This window comes from Malania oleifera, chromosome 9 (assembly GCF_029873635.1).
Source record: "Malania oleifera isolate guangnan ecotype guangnan chromosome 9, ASM2987363v1, whole genome shotgun sequence".
Lineage (NCBI taxonomy): Eukaryota > Viridiplantae > Streptophyta > Magnoliopsida > Santalales > Ximeniaceae > Malania > Malania oleifera.
The window spans coordinates 88,764,982-88,781,600 of record NC_080425.1 but is presented as its reverse complement, the minus strand read 5'-3'; the positions used below and the strand labels follow the sequence as shown (position 1 = coordinate 88,781,600).

At 33.1% G+C, this 16,619-nt stretch overlaps 1 protein-coding gene across 8 annotated transcripts in view; it reads left to right on the top strand.

Annotated features, from left to right (window-relative positions):
- Window positions 1–12,559: 12,559 nt before the first annotated feature.
- The window catches only part of LOC131163633 (uncharacterized), a 36,542-nt gene continuing 32,482 nt past the window's right edge, over window positions 12,560–16,619 (top strand). For 7 of the 8 annotated variants that reach the window (XM_058120263.1, XM_058120259.1, XM_058120257.1 and 4 more), the window contains exons 1-2: window positions 12,595–12,931; window positions 15,612–15,666. In XM_058120263.1, coding sequence (XP_057976246.1) covers window positions 12,756–12,931; window positions 15,612–15,666 — 231 coding nt within the window. In that variant the 5' untranslated portion in view covers window positions 12,595–12,755. Of the gene's footprint in view, window positions 12,932–15,611; window positions 15,667–16,619 lie in introns of all 8 variants that reach the window. The other variant, XM_058120255.1, reaches the window with a different exon arrangement.

Genomic DNA, 16,619 nt, shown 5'->3' with positions numbered 1-16,619 from the left:
AGACATTACAAGAACAATATGATAACTTCCTATTATAGATCATAGTTAAGTGGTTTATTAGTATTGTGGTACGTGGAAGGGAAGATATCGCTCTAATAATATTTACCACCATGACTCTTGCTAATGGGTTGCTTAATTATGATATTATGGTAATCTCATTGAAAGTATAAATAAGCTATTATTTTGTGCACATTATGGTTATTTGTTAATTCATATTAATATCATTCATATGGGCTAAGTGGGAGAATGTAGGATTTATATCCCAAAGATATGTCCCACATGAATGATATGGGTCCCACATTAAGGGTATATGTCCCATTTGATAAGGATATGAATGATTATATAGGTTAACTAAAGGGTTAGTTTATTTAATATTAGAAATTAATGATGGAAGTTTGAAGGGTATTCCTATATTATATATTTATGTTAGCTATTGTTATGGGGAGTAGCTGTAAGGGCAAACATACATCAAGTTAAGCTAAGAAAGGGAGAACTAAGGGGGTGTAAGAAGAGCTAAGTTCATAAGCTCTAAGGTTAGCTATATGGCGATGTTAGCTGCAAAGAAAAGATAGGAAGAAAGGAATTGTCTTCTCTCTGCCTCTACTTCTCTAATCATCAGGAGATCTCATAGATCTGATGAAGAAAGGAAAGAGAAGGAGGAAAAGTGGGAGAAACGATTTCTTCGGATTCTCCGGGTGTTCTTCTCAATAGATTTGATATGGCTAATTCCGGTATGTAAAGTTTATAGTTTATGATTTATTTATTTTCTGTATAAAGGTTATTGATGTAATATTTCTGATAATTAAAGATCCTTGGCTACATATATTTATGAAAATTTTCTTACACTTAGTGCTTTTAATATATATATACACAACATGTAGACCTTCAAATACAATTCCAATCTTGACATAAAAGCAAGAAAGGTAAGGACATGATTCATCTTGATTGATATAATATAAGCTACTTAAATTCTTCCACAATGGATAAAGCAACCTATGTTACTATAAACACCAAGGAATCACCTTGTGTTTTGGGGCAGATAACTCACCACCTCTGTTCTTGGTTGCACATACAAAAAATGGCAGCTCCCGAGGAGGTGACTTTCATAGAAGAATTCTCTGCAAAGCAGAGTGCAGTAGCCAGTGAAAATGCAGCTTCACTGCACAGAAGTGGCAATTCGCCTGCTGTCGTATCTGATGAGTGTTGAAATGCTGAGCATTGTAATCCACCGGGAAGCAAGTTCCTGCCCTCCTGACACTACAGACGAGTGGTTGCAATCCGTAATGAAGGATGGGTCTGCAAGCAATCAAAAACAAAAGCCCAGGATACAGAAGGTCCCGAGGATGCTGCGCAAGATCGAATCCAATGAGAATTGCTGCGAACCGTAGGTGGTTTCAATTGGTCCTTACCACCACGGGAAGCTGGAGCTCGAAGCAGTGGAGAAGCTCAAGGTTCCAATGGCACAAGATTACATCCAAATCTGTGAGGGTACCAGTAAGTTGTCAGTTCGCGCAATCTATGACAAGGTTGCAGCGGTGGCGGTTGAAGCAAGGCAGTGCTATGCGGAGGACGCAACAGAAGGCCTGGCCAATGAGGCCTTCGCTCAGATGATGTTCCTGGACGGTTTCTCCAGTTCATTTATTGTTATGTAGAAAACAAGCATGGAGAAATGAAGATGAGAAGCTTGGACATAGCTTTCGTGCGGCGGTACTTGTTCTTGTTGGAGAATCAACTCCCTTTTCTGGTCCTCATGGAGCTGGTGAGCTTGAGGTTTGAACAAAAGACGGGATAAATAAGATCAAAAGTTTCATTGAGCATACAAGGGCACTCACCCACCCCCCCCCCCCCCCCCCCCCTCTCCCTCCGGGGAAAGCCTGCATGGGGACGGAGAATTGAAAATTGCTTCGAAGGGAAAAACCAAAAATGGCTAACTGGGCTAAAAGGAGTTCCATTTCAACTCCTATTTGGAATAGAAATGCATGGGCTATAAACAAGTTCAATCGATCAAAATGTAAATAAAATGAAAAATTAGAAAGGTTCATTAATTAATTAAATCTTACAACTATTTCTATGACGGTTCCCCATCCATTTGTTAGGTATTCCATAACCCTCCCGTGTTGAATAAATTTCAAGATTATTAGGTGGTTGTATTTTGTTGACGGGAGAAGAAAATTGTCTCCTCCCCTTGTCCTATAAATATGAGACTCTATTTATTGGAAATGCATCGGTTGGTTAACAAAGATCAAACAGTAAGATATCCACCAGAGGAGAAAAAATAATTTCATGTGTTACTTCCTTTTGTGAGAGAAATTACTCTTTGTAATTATTTTTTTCCATTGATTAGTGGATTGTTATAGTGCAACTATGGACAAAAGCAATATTGGCCGAACTAAGTTAAAATTTGTTGTCTCTTTGTGTGTGTTAATTATGGGTGAGGCTTTAAATTCCCTTACACTAATAAGCACAAGACAACTCAAGTAGTCATAGATAAGTATAAAACCCTAAACAAGTTTGACTTGCGACATTTTCTTATGCTATTGATGTACTCGTGGACTTTGATGCATGTTAAGTGCTCTTTAAATTTATCCATGAATGAATACATGTTTTCTACTTAAGATTTCTTCATCTTTGAATCTCTTCCACTTTATTACGAACTCAATGTCATTGTTGTGTAAATGATGTAAACTTTCTATCAGCAAGGACCTATTTAATTTGTAGCTTTGCATAGTCTTTAGTGGTGTTTAATTAATTGATTGTGGGTTGTATTTTCATATTTTTCATTGAATGACTTGAGGGAGCTAACATTAAACATATAATGCATTTTCATCCCTGTTGAAGGATCAATCAGAAGAGCCTTTCTTGACTTTGGACAAGAGGGGACCTAGTCCTTTATATTCACAAAGTAGTCTCCTACAGATCCAACAAAACAGATAAAAATCCATTTATTCAAATTAAATTTGACTTGTTTAAATTGAATCAGGAATAATCTAAACATTTAATGAGTCGGGTATGGTTCTAAAATTTTTTTGTGCATTTAAACAAGTCGATTAGTGAATTTCAGGTTTTATCCGATGGATATCCATCAATCCATTAACAACTAATACTCAAATCTATAGATAATGTTTATTACGCATCAACTAATCAGTACAAGCCCAATTGGCCAAGATCCACCCTACACTCCCAACTCTCAAACTAGCACTACTATATCAATTCTTTGTTCGTCTCATGTTCTCACTTAAACTCAAACTCAAACACCAATTTTCCTAGTCAAGACAAAAACCTTTAATTCATTATCTTAAAATATAAAAATATAATTTTATGATTGGTTATTTAATGTTTAATAATTTATCAAATTAAAAATTTTTTAAATTACTTCAGTTATTATGCTACTAAATAAATTGTTCATCTGATGGTAAAAAAAATTATAATTAGGATGGGAATGATGGATTATCTGCCATTTTTCATGGATTATCCAATCTAAACCCCCATAAATCTATCATTTAATTGAGTTGGATATAGATTGCAATTTTCTTAGACAATAATTCGCCTAATCCTCTAGGAATTATTCAATTCGGTCTATTTTGTCTGGTCTAGTATCTAATTTTGCTTTTATAGTGACCTTATTTATTTTGCATGGACTTTAACAATCACTAGGTTTTCTATGTTGTCGTGCAATCATCTTGTTCCTTGATTTTCTCCACTTCTTTATCTACTTTGAAGATTTCTCAAAGTAGGCTTAAGCAATCTTTGCATTCTCTCTCCATTATTTGGTGAAAATGTATGTTCTCAAGACTCTTTCCTTCGTATGAATAACATTTAAATTCTTAAATGTTTCTAATTGTTCAATTTCTACTCAAGCACATTCAGCACTTCCCACTGCTCATATTTTATATTTTTTCAATATTTTTCTTAATTATTTCGATCTTTCACACTCTCTCAAATACACACTTTCATTTAGAAATACAAGTAGACATTTCATTACATTAATAGTGTTTTTGAGACCTCTAATACTTTTATTGCGATGGTTAATTCATCTACCCAGTTTATTAAACCTAATATTGGTGTCACTCGCCTTTCTTACACTCCCCATTAGTATGATTTTTATATGTAAATGTTTATTTTGCTTTAATTTGTTATGTGAATGCACATTGATTTTATCCATTTGAGAACTTTTTCTAATTATATGACATTTATTTAATTTTATAGTATTCTACACAAATTAGTATATGAGAACTTTATAATTATATTTATTTCATTTACATACTCACTGTCATATGTTTATATAAATAAAATAGAATAATAGTGAATATGCTAACAAAGGTTATGTGAAATAAGAAAATATTACTTGCCTTGTGTTTAATATATGACTCGATATTGTGATTAGAGTTTCATACTTTATTCCTTATTTTAATGAAATTTATATATTGATAAAATAGTTTAAAGAATTTTTTTGGCTTAACACTATTTTTCATTTATAGCACATAAAAAAAAAAACAAATTAAAACCCTATGCTAGTAGATTTAAATAGTAAAACTCCACCTTTGGATGTTTAAACAATTTAAGGTCTGTTTAGTATCATTTCTGTTTTTTATTTTTTATTTTTGCTTCTCTATAGTAAAGAAATAAATTATGAAAATGCATTTGTTTATGTAATTGATTTTTTATTTCTGCTGAAGGTTTTTAGTTACTTGAGAAAAAATTGAAAACCATATTTTATGGTTTTAAGTTGTTTTGGCAAACCTGCTGTAAAAATAGTTTACTATCGAAGATTTTTTAATTAAATCATTTATTTTATCCTTAGTATTTAATTAAAATTAAAATAAAAAATCATATGAATTTAAAATACTATTAAAGTAAAAAAAATTAGAAATTTCCAAAAAAAAACTAAAAAATAGTAGAAGCCATTTAAAAAATATTTTTATTGTATTTCATATACAATAAGATTGTTCTTGTAGAGTAGATTGCGAAATATAATAAGTAAGTAAATCAGACTTAAAGAAGTTTTACCGTTGATCATTTCCAAACAGCAATTGGCCTTTGTCTCAGGTAGACCAATACTTGACGCTGCATTGACAACAATTGAAAGTAAAGATTTTTTAAGGAGAAATAAGGTCAATAACTTCGTTTGCAAACTTGATTTGGAAAAGGTTTTTTGATCACGTGGCTTGTGATTGACTCATCAATATCTTGAAAATTATGGGGTTTGGAAAAAAAAAATGGAGGAGTTGGATCAAATGGTGCTTCTCTTCGACTTCTTTCTTGGTACTGATTAATGGAGAGGCCACCAGTTTTTAGAAAAGCTTCAGGGGTCTAAGGCAAGGAGATCCCCTATCTCCATTCCTCTTTGTTATTGTAATGGAGACACTTTCAAAGATGATTACCAGAGACATGGCCAAAGATCTATTGAACGAAGTTAATATACACAACCCATTACATTCCATCATTTTATCATATCTCTTGTTTGTGGATAACACTTTGATATTTTGTGGCAACTCATCATCTGAATTCAGGAATTTATGAGCCATCCTTTTGTGTTTTGAAGTGGTCACAAGGCTAAAATTTAATCCATCTAAGAGCCTTAATTTCTCGATTGGATTTACTGAAGGTGCGGACGTGATTGCTAACATTTTTAACTACAAATTAGGCTCTTTCCCTACTTCATACTTAGGGCTCCTTTTTGGGGTCAAATCAAGCTCTTGGCATATTTGGGATCTGATTGTGGAAAAAATGGAGCGGATGTTGGTAACTTGGAAATCAAAATTTCTCTCTTTAGGGGGTAGATTGAAATAAATTAATTTTGTTCTTTTTAATCAGTCTATCTATTGCATGTCTATTCTATCCATGCCAAAGAAAGTTGTTCATGTTTTAGAGAAATTACAGAGGAATTTCTTTTGGAAAGGATTAGAGAAGAAATTCAAATATTCCCTTGCAAAATGGAACTCAGTGGCACAACCCAAATTTCAGGGCGGACTGGGCATTAAAATGTTGGAGCTTATGAATAGAGCTTTATTGGGGAAATAGTTATGGCAATTTTGCAGGGAAGACTTGGCTCTCTAGAAATTGATGATTTGCATCAAAATATAGGTACAACATTGTTGATTGGTTCCCATCAATGCCTTCGAATTGCCTAGGATGGGGTTTATGAAAAATTTTGACAAAATGAAGGCAACTATTTGGGATCACATCAAGATCAAAATCGGAGATGGGAGCAAAAAAAAAAAAAAAATTGGATGAACTAGTGGGCAGTAAATTCAACACTCCAAGAACTCTATACGAATTTTTTTCTTTTGGCTAATCAAAAGGAAGTTAGAGTGGCTAAAGTTTTGAGCATCTCCAACAACAATTGATTTTGGGATCTATCCTTTGTTAGACAAGTTAGAGGCAAGGGAGTTAATCAAATAAATGAGTTTTCTAGATTAGTTTACACTATACATATAAACAAAGAGGAATCTAATTGCCCCCAGGGCATGGTTCAGGTGGCAAGGACGTCCTCTGGGAGTGCCTCTCACTAGGTCAGCCTTTGCGCCTCCCGGGTTCGAGCCTTCCCCTGGGCTCCTGAATTTACTCCCTCATTGTGATGTGGGGCCAAAATCATGGGGCGCAGGATTAGTCTTGGCTGTGTTGCATCCCAGGGTAATCTGGTAGATGCCGGTTGAGGACACCCGGCGATATAAAAAAAAAAAAAAAAAAAGAGGAATCTAATTCCTGCTTGTGGGGTCTTACTAGTTCCCAAATTTTCTTAGTGGCTAGTCCTCACAAATATTTTCCCCACAAGGATTCATGTGCTAAATTAAGGGTGCCCAAAAAAAAATGTTGTGGAACACCTTATTCCTCTCAAAGATTAGTGTCTTCGACTAGTTGGTGATTAAAAATAAAATCCCAACGACTGATAATTTGCAGAAAAAAAAAAATGGTGGATGCTAACCTCAATGTGTTCTCTTTGCAAGAAGGATATTGAAGGAGTCAACTATCTGTTCCTACATTGTCATTTGTAGGCACATTTGGGCATCTATGTGGTAAAACTTGTACCTTCGCTTCATTGTTCTAAACAAAAGCAAGGGCCACTATTATTTGCCTAGAGGTTAAATTTTAGAAACAAGAAAATAATATAGGATTATAATGAAATACACGTATTTTGCCCATTCCCTTAAGTTAGCTCTAAACAAAAGCAAGGGCCCATATTATTCACTATTTAATTGATAATATTTGCATTTTAGCTAGATATACAAACCCCATCCCAAAACTTCACTGTATTTGCGGCGACCCAGGAAATTTCGTTCAATTTCTCTGATACCACTTGCAATAACCTGAATATTTCATATTACAATGGACTAAGCCTTAGGATAGAAATCTCTAATTAAAGAAAAGTCGGGTCATCATCCAAATTTAACGTAACTAGGCTCCACAAAAGCCCAACATGATGTTCCTGGATGGCTGCTTCATTCTCCCGTTCATTTATTGTTATGTAGAAAACAAGCATGGAGAAATGAAGATGAGAAGCTTGGACATAGCTTTCGTGCGGCGGGGCTTGTTCTTGTTGGAGAATCAATTCCCTTTTCTAGTCCTCAAGGAGCTGGTGAGCTTGAGGTTTGAACGAAAAGACGGGATAAATAAGTCAAAAGTTTCATTGAGCATACAAGGGCACTCCCCCCCTCCCTCTGGGGAAAGCCTGCATTGGGACAGAGAATTGAAAATTGCATCGAAGGGAAAAACCAAAAAAGGCTAACTGGGCTAAAAGGAGTTCCATTTTGACTCCATTACAATGTAGCGCGAAGCGTTCGTCGACAAAATCTGCTGTCTCTTTTTGTTTCTATTTCCATTTCCCTTCCTCTCTATTATTTAAATACCATTATTATTCGAGTTGTCACAAAAGGTATGTAGTTGATTAATTGGTATCGTGCTTGTCTCTAAAGATAATTTGAATTAAAATGCCTCACCTCATGATTCAATTTTTTGCAAACTGAGGAGTACGTATCTCAGCCGAGGGGGGTGATCATAACACACACATACTCAATATTTACCTCCAATGGCGGAAAGTGTCTTGATGTGGTTAGAGTCCATAATGAAGAGAGAGTCCAATAAGAAGATAGGGAGAGGGGATGCAGTATCGGATAAGATGAACCGGCTTCAAAGGGTTCCTATGATGTTGCGCAATGCCAAAGCTAACGCCAAATGCTACGATCTCGTGTTGGTATCAATTGGTCCTTACCATCACGACAAGCCAGAGCTCCAGGCTGGGGAGAAGCTGAAGCAGGAATTGACACACCAATTAATCTCGGATAGGGAAGTGGAGGTTGCGGAAGTTGTCTATGCTGAGGTAGAAGAAATGGTTCTGCATGCGAGGAATTGGTACGAGAGGGGCTGCACTGATAAGTTCGACGATTTCGCATTCGCAAAAATGATGTTCATCGATGGCTGCTTCCTTTTGCAGCTCATCCGCTCACGCGTGCGAAAGCTGCAGAGGGAATGCTCTCAGAAAGAACAAAGATACAGAGTCGCGAGGAAAGCTTAATTAAGCGCAATTTGTTGCTGTTAGAGAATCAACTCCCATTCATATACTCCATAGAATGATGAATATTATATGTTTGCTGGGTATTGAGCCTTCATTGGAAGATAAATATATAAAAGACTTCATTTTGCAGTACATTAGGGTTTTGGGAATGGCAGAGCCAACATTGGATATTTGTAGGCATTCGTATGAGGCGCTTCATCATCTTCTCCATATTTTGCACAAATGCCTCATCCAAAAGCTGGATCCACTCTCAGGGCAAAGGGGATCGCCATCTCGCTTTCATTGCTATAGATATTATTCAATCAAGAAGATTAAATCGGCAGGAATCCACATCACGCAGAGCACAACCCCTTTATTGTTGACAAATGTTCGCGACCAACAAAAGTTTCTATCTTCACAACTTAGCCTCCCTCCGATGGCCATCAATTACCTAACCAAGACCCTTATTCTGAACTTAGCGGCCTTCGAAACATGCTACAATGTAGAAGAGGAATCATAGGTCACCTCCTACATATGCTTCATGGATTCACTCATCCACAATGTTGAACATGTGATGGAGTTGTGTTCCACTGGTGTGTTCCATAACTTGCTGGGGACCAACCAGCAAGTGAGCGACCTCTTCAATGGCATGGCTAGCAATTTGGTCCCCATTAATCCCAAAATATATGGATACGCCAAAGAAATGATGGAAATGCATCTTGAGAAAAAGATGCAAATTTGGACGAGGGAGTGGTTGCGCGCTAACTTCACATTTCTTGCTTTCATTGGTGCAATTTCTGCCATGTTCTAAGTTCTCTTCAAACATAGGAATTGTGAATTAGTGGATGACAAAAATAAAGCATTTTGTCCTTACAAATCAATTCTACCTTTTTGTGGAACTGAAGTAGGATGCATGCATGGTTGTTAATTAGCCCTCATGTTTTAGAATTCCCTTGTTTGGTTTGGCTAGGCCTAACTTTGTTTTTTATGGTTGTCATTTTAATTTTTTTCGCTCGACTTGTACTCTCTTCTTGGCCAATACCCTAGCTTGTCATTTTCAATAATGAATGGTGACATTATGTTACGCATGCATATTAACACCTATACTTTACATAATTTAAGATCTTGATAAGTAATAAAATAAAACATTCATCTAAAATGAATTTACTTTGTCATTATTCAATGCATATAATTATCGTGATATTATGATACAATTGAAAATGTTACACATATAAAATGTGAAAATTAAAAGATTTACAAGGATTGATTTTCAACCCATCAATTACAAAATTTCATGTCAATTTTTAAAATTGTTATAATGTGGCTTCCGTGATACCTTGTGGAAGAAAGATTTAAAAAGATTAGATGTTACTATTCATATCAATAATGTGCACCTTCCTTTTTGGGAGTCTTCCCATAAGAACTATACGGTTAAGCGTGTTTGACTTGAAGTAACTTGGATGGATGACTTTCTGGAAAGTTTTTTCAGGAAGTGTATGAGTGAGGACAAAATACACTGAAAAAGACACGTGTTAGTTTGTGAGATTAGTCATTAGTCCGATAAGATCTGCTCCCCTGTTGTTTGGTCCAGGTGGAGGATGAGAGATGCAATGCTCCCTGACAGACTCAGATTGGGGCGTTACAACTTTCACATCATTTGAAACCGATATTAAAATAAATCTTTCACTCATGTCAATTCAAGTATTAGTGTGCCATTCAATACTTTGTGAGGGTTGCAAATTAGAGGAACAATTAGGCATTATTGTGTTTGAAAGCATCTTCAAAAGTATATGGAAATATTTTTTGAAGTTCCATGATGATAGGGTAGGCTAGGCAGCTTTTGCTTAATGTGCTTTTTGCCTGTTAATGGTGCAACATCTATGGCATTTGAATTTTTCCAGACAATCGATATGATACTATTATTTCGTTGTGGACCAAACTGCATTATTCTTTCGAGAAAATGCCAATATTGTATGACGAGAAATGACATTAGAATTTTCTTACATAATTTATATGTTTCTTTTCTGTTATTAATTTCAAGTATCATTGCTATTAATATTTGTATCATGATTTGTTTGGCCAAATTTGTATTATTTTCCTTCTTTCATACATGCTGAACTTATTTAGGAATTGTTTGCAAACACTTATACAAAAGTATTTTTTAGAAAAAAAAAATGTTGAATTTAATAAGTACTAATAATAAGTGTTGAATTGAAAAAGTATTGAAAATTATAAGTGATGTTTGATAATGTTTAAAATAAGTAGTATTTAGATAGTTACTTTTATTATAGGGTAATTATTTTTAAAAATATTTTTAATTAAAAAATAATTATTTATAATTAACAATTTCGTTAATAATTATTTAATTAAAATTTTCTAATTTAAATATTTTTCTATTAACTAAGCTAATATAATATTATTTACTAGTTAACAATAACCATATTATTAATGTGTACTTATAATATATGATTATGACTCTAATTTATGTTAAAAATAGTATTAGAAACTAAATTACAATTTTCAGTTTATTCAATGTTAATTTAAATTACATGTGGTTCTTATATTAATAATTAATAGGTTACAAAGCATAATAAAATAATATATGATTATTTTTAATTAAAAATTTAACTAATAATTTTTTAAATCTTATTTTTTAAATAACATTTATATATTTATTAAGTAAAAATAATGTAATATTAATTTTTGATTTATAACATTCTTGTTCTTAATTTATATTTATAACATATGATTATCATATTAATTTACGCTAAAGTAATATCATTAATTAAATTAAAATTTTTAATTTTTAAAATTAATTTAAATTAATAGATGCTTTTTTTCCTCATTCCAACTTTAAATTATGTTTCATTAATAATAATATATTATAATACATAATAAAATAATATATAATTATCTTCTAATGTATTTTTTAAATTATAAAATAGTCACTAAATTTTCTTATATTTATAAAATCGCCCCCACAATAGTGTCACTTACAAGTGACCAAAACATTATCTTATATTATTTTTCAAAATTCACTTAAATAGTTTTAAAAAAAGTCTATAAATATTTGTTGTAGTGCAAGCCAACTTCTTTTTTTTTTTTTTTTTTTGTGAAATTGCTTATTTTAAGTGAAGCATTATAAGCACTATTTTTTAAGTGTTCTAAAATGGGGGTGTTTGGAATCACTTATGTAAAAGTATTTTTCAAAAAAAGTGTTGATAATAAGTGGTGAATTGAAAAAGTGTTGAAAAATTATAAGTGATGTTTGATTATCTTTGAAATAAGTGGTATTTAGATACTTATTATTATCGGGAACTAAATGATTATTTTTAAAAATATTATTTTTAATTAAAATTTTTATTAAAAATTATTTTAATTATATATAATTAAAACATAAATATTTTATATTTAAAAAATATAAGGTTACTATTTTTAATTAATAATAGTCTTACAATTAATTTATATTTATAGCATATTAATATCATATTAAATTATAATTAAAAAATATTATTATTAACTAAATTAAAAAATTTAATTTATTTAATGTTAATTTAAATTAATAAGTAATTCTTGTTCAATCTATAATTGAATTACAATAACTAATATGTAATTTTAAATATATTTAAAAAATATTAATATTTTTATAATTAAAATTTAAATGATGATTATATTAATTTTATAATTAAAATTTAAATATTTTATATGAACTAAACTAGCATAATATTATTTATTTGTTAACAATAATCACGTTACTCATGTCTATTTATAATATATGATTGTGAAATTAATTTATGTTAAAATAAAATTAATAACTAAATTTAATTTTTTAGTTTATTTAATGTTAGTTTAAATCTATAGATAGTTCTTATATTAATACATAGTAGGTTACAACACATAAAATAATATATGATTTAGTTTAATTAAAAAATAATTAATATTCATTTTAAATCTTATTTTTAATTAATATTTATATATTTTTATTGAGTAAAAATTATATAATATTATTTTTTAATTAATGATAATATTATTCCTAATATATATAATATATTCATCATATTAATTTTTGTTAGATGCATTATCCTCCACTGTGTTTTCCGATTTAACGATTTCCCGATTACCAAAAACCATTTAGAAGGGCTGAAACTTTGGCGCCAAAAAAAATAATAATAATCTTGGCTGGCCAAAACCATGGCCCATATTCAAAAGCATTTTATTTTCAGAAACAAAAGAACGTGTTATCTGTTTTAGGAAGCAGTTGGATATGGCGGTCGTGAGCTTCAGTTCATGGCCTTGGCCTCCTGCAGTAGGTCTTCTCAGTGCCTCACAGCCTCGCCTTAGGGTTTCTTACTTTTCTCGTCAACACTCTTCCTCTTCCCTTGACGAAACCCTAGAGGCAATTCAAAATGCTGGCATAATCGCATGCCTTCGGGCCCCAAGGTAACACACTTTCTCTCTCCTTCTATCTCTCTCTCTCTCTCTCTCTCTCTCTTGATTGAAGAACGAGTAGTTAATGAATTACTGTATTTAGGCCCCGTATAGTGATAAATTATTAATTTCCAAAAATTTATCTGGTCGAGAGTGGAGACATCGTGTTTAGTGTATGTATTTTTTTCTTCCTGTTGATTTGGATGAATAAATAGAGGAAGTTCAATTAAAGGGCACCAAACGGGCACCAAAAGGGTGCGGCAATGTCATTTGTAAAACCTAAATTCACATGAATCTAAAACAGTTTGGTGATCTACATTGCTATTTGCTGTGTAGCAAAACGGAAGACAGTTCAGTCAACTATCTTGATAATTGGCCCCGTGGGAGCACTTATAGATAGCCAAACACAAAAAAGAAAAAGAAAAAAAAGAAATGGTATTGATCATGATGAGCCAAGTTTCTATTCCCTCAAGGACTTCTATTTTTTCCCATCTACATTGTTCAGAAAATTGCAAGGGATAACTCTTAATGACTTGTTTTTTTTTTTTTTTTGATCAGTGAAGGTAAATGTATTAATCTATCTGAATATATACAACATTTGCTGGGCATACCCAGACAACCATAGGGCACATCTACCCCATCACACTGATTAAGCAGTACAATCAAAAGGACAGACCAAATGGCCTTCCTATCAAAAAGCTTGTTGCATCAACCCTCATAAGAGATACATACAATCATATGACTGGGGGAGGGAAATCACTAATTCCCAAACTGTACCAGAGCTGGGAATTTGTCATACAAAATTCTATATACATGTGTCAGGATAAATTTGATAATAACTTCAATCGGTGTGTCCACTTTTTCGAATTTACTCTTGTTTCTAAAGTGCCATAGACAATGTAAAAGCGCTAAGATCTATCCTTTCCCATAACTTGCTATATATTAATCTATCACTGCCCAAGACAGACCCATTATCACTGGAGCCACTTCCCATGACTCCATAGTCCATTTGCAATGGACAAGAATATGGTGAATTTGACTCGGCCTCTTTCTGTCATGCATAGCCCCTTATTTACCAGTTTCTTTTAAGACTGTCAATGGTTGAAACGCTCCCCCATGTTGCTTCCCAGGTGTTGAAAGGCTCCACATCCTTCTTTCTGATCTCTTTATGATAAGAATTCACCTTAAAGTCACCTCTCAATGCAGGCCTCCAACTTATTCTGTCGTATCTTTGCAAATCCACAATCTTCTCACACAAAATCTGAATGAAGTTGAAAATGTCTCCACTTCTGAATCTTGAGCATGCCTTGAATTGTTATATTCCTCAAAAAATCTCAATTGATTGACCCTCTCCCTAAGGCCCATTATCAATTATCTTAAGTTTATTATTTTGTCAAATCCTTTGCAAAATAATATTGAGAAGTATTTTTTGACAGATATTTTCTAAACTTTTTTTGAGAAAATTGTCTTTAAAATATTAAGATTCTTTTTCTAGCGCATTAGAGTTAATAATAGCCTATCCCTAAATTAATTATGCCAATTGATAGAACCTAGAATGGGTCATTGTGTTAACTTAATTTGAATGGTTGGAACTTCATTAACCTATACTTTGGACAACCATGATACCATCACTTCATAATGAGAATCAAGTAGTAGGAACCTAGTCATGTACCACCACCTCTAGCAATGTTGTACGAAGGTGATAGGAATCCTATTTAATTTAATGGAGTCATCATTTTATTGCTTTCAGGAAAAATTAGGAGAAGATTATTTTTAACTCCAATAATTTAGAAAATTATTTTTAAAGGCCATGTCACTTGAGTGGTTAGCTTTGTTGTTGTTGTTTTTTTTTTTCCTTATGTTAGTTTCTACATTCTAAAGTTTCACAATGGACATCTTTTGAATCTGTTGAGTAAACTGATAAGATGAAAAGGATAATAGAATTGAAGTATATTAAAAATTTTCATGTTCATATTTATTTATTTATTTATTTATTTTTCATTCTTTTCCTGAAAATGCTAAAAATCATTTGAGACAATTAACTGTACACATTGATGAGAAAGAAAGAGAAATTATGGAATTTAAAGGTAAACATTCTCATAAGGTTTTGGTTCCCTGTCTGAGGTGAACTGCCTAATGGTCTTGCATTTTTTAGTTTCAATTTTTTTGGAGTTGCACACAAAGATTTATAGCTGGCTCTTTGATGAGAATCCATCTTATATTCATTATAAAATTTTCCAACTGAATCATGTATCTTATTTTGGCTGAAATTTCTGCATTGATAAAATTATGCCATGCAATGTTTCCCACAAAAAAGGGGGAAAAAAAAAGAAAGGGAAAAAAATAAATATACTGTTCCACATGAAATGATTTAGATTATGGGACAATCTTGAGGCACTATAGCCCGAACAGCATAAAATCTAGCTACAAGTTGTATTGTAGCTTTACCTGGCTGAAGAAACAGAAGACTGGTTGAATAACATTTGAACATGGGGTTCTAAGTAGGTTAAGCCTGCTGGTTTTTTGAAGTTTGGTTTGGGCCTTTGGGTTCAGGTTGAAGGTTCATTTCAATCTGGGCACCTTGACTCACATATGTGTATTGGCTCGTCTTTCAATAGACTGGTCTGAATTGTAGTGTGAGCCTGACAGTTTATGGGCTAGAGTGGTGCTCACCATTCTTTCCATCTGTTAGTGCGGAGCTGGCAATGGAAGCTGCATGTGCTGCAATCAGTGGTGGCATCTCTGTTGTAAGTCTTTTCTTCATAGTTTTTCTCTTCTATCCATGAAATTGATATTGAATTTCTTTCATGTGTGAACATTTTTCTTACCATGCACATGACTAAGCTTCAATGAACAATGTGTTGTATCTCTTAACCTAATTTTCCAGTCTTATTTCATTGTTAATCGCTTGCTTTATACTTATGCTTCTAAATTTTACAGGTGATAACGTTCATAAAATTTTAATGAATTGAATTGTTCTGGACTACCAAAAATGATTTTTATATTAGATGTCTTGTCTTCTCCATTTGTAGCTCATGATTTGTGATTGTTAGAATTTCCTAGTAGTTGAAATTTTGGTTCTGGCTGTGGAATTCCTCCTGTTTGAAAGCTTGGGCACCTGTTGGTCCTGTGTGGCACTTTTACAGGATAGCATGTAGTAAGAGCATAAATGTCATTATAGTACTTGGTGATTATTAAGAATAGAATAAGGGACCTATCTGTTTTGTAGGTTCTCGATCTATTACACTATTTCAATAGCTTTTGACCTGAGACATTAAAACCTACATTGCTTTTGACACTGCCACCCCTGCTACCATCATTCTCATGCCTGGCCATCATCCCCGTAAGCTGTTGCTGTGCCTGAAAATTATCAGGCTCACCTGAGAATACGTTAACTTCACTGAATGTCACTATCAGTTTTGTTCAACCACCTCCTGTGTCCCTTTTGCAAAACCAACACCATAATCACCCAGACTCCACCAATCTACCTATACTTGAAACCTCATTTTAGAGGAATTAAATTCTGAGTTCCTTCGCTATCAGGCATCTCAGCAGGCATATCTTCTTGTTGCACATTTTGCCCAGAAAGGTAAATCTATTACCTGTTTGAATCCACTTCCTCTTCCTCTAATCCTTCGGTCTTAAACTTTGCTGGCACTTCTCATATTATAAGTCTCGTATTCTTGCAAATGGCTCTACT